Source organism: Capsicum annuum, unplaced genomic scaffold (assembly GCF_002878395.1).
Source record: "Capsicum annuum cultivar UCD-10X-F1 unplaced genomic scaffold, UCD10Xv1.1 ctg77500, whole genome shotgun sequence".
In the NCBI taxonomy this organism is placed as follows: Eukaryota; Viridiplantae; Streptophyta; class Magnoliopsida; order Solanales; family Solanaceae; genus Capsicum; species Capsicum annuum.
This window is the reverse complement of record NW_025887903.1, coordinates 1-1932: the sequence shown is the minus strand read 5'-3', so window position 1 is coordinate 1932 and position 1932 is coordinate 1. Positions and strand designations below refer to the sequence as shown.

The 1932-nt window shown below is 34.5% G+C and overlaps 1 protein-coding gene across 1 annotated transcript; it reads right to left on the bottom strand.

The window, feature by feature from the left end:
- Nucleotides 1-1352: 1352 nt before the first annotated feature.
- On the bottom strand, nt 1353-1898 carry LOC124894795. The gene has a single exon (XM_047405332.1). The coding sequence runs from the start codon at nt 1896-1898 to the stop codon at nt 1353-1355; it is 546 nt and encodes a 181-aa protein (XP_047261288.1).
- Nucleotides 1899-1932: the final 34 nt, after the last annotated feature.

Genomic DNA, 1932 nt, shown 5'->3' with positions numbered 1-1932 from the left:
CTTATTTACTCCCACACCGAATACTTAGTTTCCAACAAATATCAAGCTGATGCAATGCACCTCTCGTAGAGCTCTTCAAGAAGCCATTCTTCAACAACCACCATAAAACAGTAAAGTTAACAGCCCGACCTTTTTATTTTTTAAAGTAGGTAAACACAGATGACACACTAAACACAGATCATCACACTGTGAGCTTATGATTAAATGTTCTGTCACTCGACAACAGTGAGAGTGAGTTACAGAACACCAAATTTAACAAACATAACACGGAAGTTACGATTGTCTCAATGAATAACATCCTAAAGTGAGGATATCAATAACAAGAAAACTTCAGATGCAAACTTTCAAATACAGTGTACACCAGTCAACGGCCATAAACAGTAAAGTATAAATAGTAAAAACAAATCAATGACATGAAAGAAAAATAAATGTCGGTCAATAAATTTTATCAAAAGAAAGGATCAAGGATGACTAAAGTCTGATGAATGTGATAGTGGTAGGATATCTGACAGGGAAAGGAAGCGAGATGACTTTGAACGGGAGAAGAAAAAGTATAAGGGAAGGAGTCATCGTTCAATAGACAAAGGCCACTTGGAGAAACCAAAAAATGACTCTTCTCGGGATCGTGATTACCAATCTTATTCATCACCAGAGAAGAATTGTAATAGACACCATTAGCTTAGAGCAGCCTGACAAAATGTTACCATGCCCAATATGTTGTCTTTATGGAGCGTAGCTACTGCTCTTTGCATAATAGCTGAGGGTGCCGCCTTTATTAGTGAAACTGTACCACACCCTTTTGCATAAACCAAGGTCTCTCATAATCGCGACATTGATTTCAACTATTTTCATTTAGTTCCCTGAACAATTGACATCCCCATGCTATCCAAATATATTTGGTCTGCACAAACTCTATAACATTCAATTAATTGTTCTCGAAATAGACTTCCTAGTTTAAAAATAAATATTCATACAAATGTGACAGTATGACTCCCACTTCCCTTTTCTCCTTTTTTCCATTTACGCAGCCCTCTATTATGTGATAAGAAAGTAGGAAACAAATAGAAGCATAAAACATCAATAAAGCTAGAAAAAGACGTGTAAGTATATATAAGCTGGTGGGACTTATATAATTGTAAGTAGAGTTATTCATGAGTACAAAAAATACATTATGATCACCATGTATGTACACAAAAATCGTACTCCAAACATATTTGACAAAACATCATTGTAAAATTTACAAGATGATCACTACAGCTATATACAAACGTAGTACAGTACTTCTACATACTACTTGAAAAAACAACATTCCAACTTCAAAATAAAGAGCTTTAGCATAATAATAACTCATATCATTGTTGAAGTAGAGCCAAATCTTTATTGATGATATCAATATCACAATGAAGTTGGAGAGGAAGGTTTTCTTCTCTTTCTAGTCCATTTTTGTTCAAATGAGTCACTTTGTAATTATTGCCGCCACTATCTTTCATCACCTCAATCATACAAGATTGTAAAGTAAGAAATACATGATTGAGTTGTTTCGATTTCATTTCATCAAAAGATCTTTCCACTGCTTCCACTAATTCATCAACATTTTTAGGGGCCTTTTGATATTGAAGACTTTGGATTGCTCTAAAAAAACCAAGATCTAAAACATTTAAATATGGACTATTCGATGGTTGAAAACGCAATCTAATGTCAAATCCATCTTGTTGGGCAGCTTCAATAAATTCCAAATCATTGTTACCAATATGTGGCCTTGCATTATCTTGTTGTAAAAAGATAGGATTATTTGAATCGCAAGCTGGCCGTTTTGCTCTAATAGCAGGAAGAACTTTCTCTATCAAGCAAGCTCTAGTGATATCGTTAGTTATTGACTGAATGGGCTTTGTTTCCATAGTTCCTGCTGTTCAATTTTTGCTATTCCACTTA

Coding starts and splice junctions, on each gene's coding strand:
- LOC124894795 (XM_047405332.1), bottom strand. CDS start 1,898: ATGGAAACAAAGCCCATTCAGTCAATAACTAACGATATCACTAGAGCT.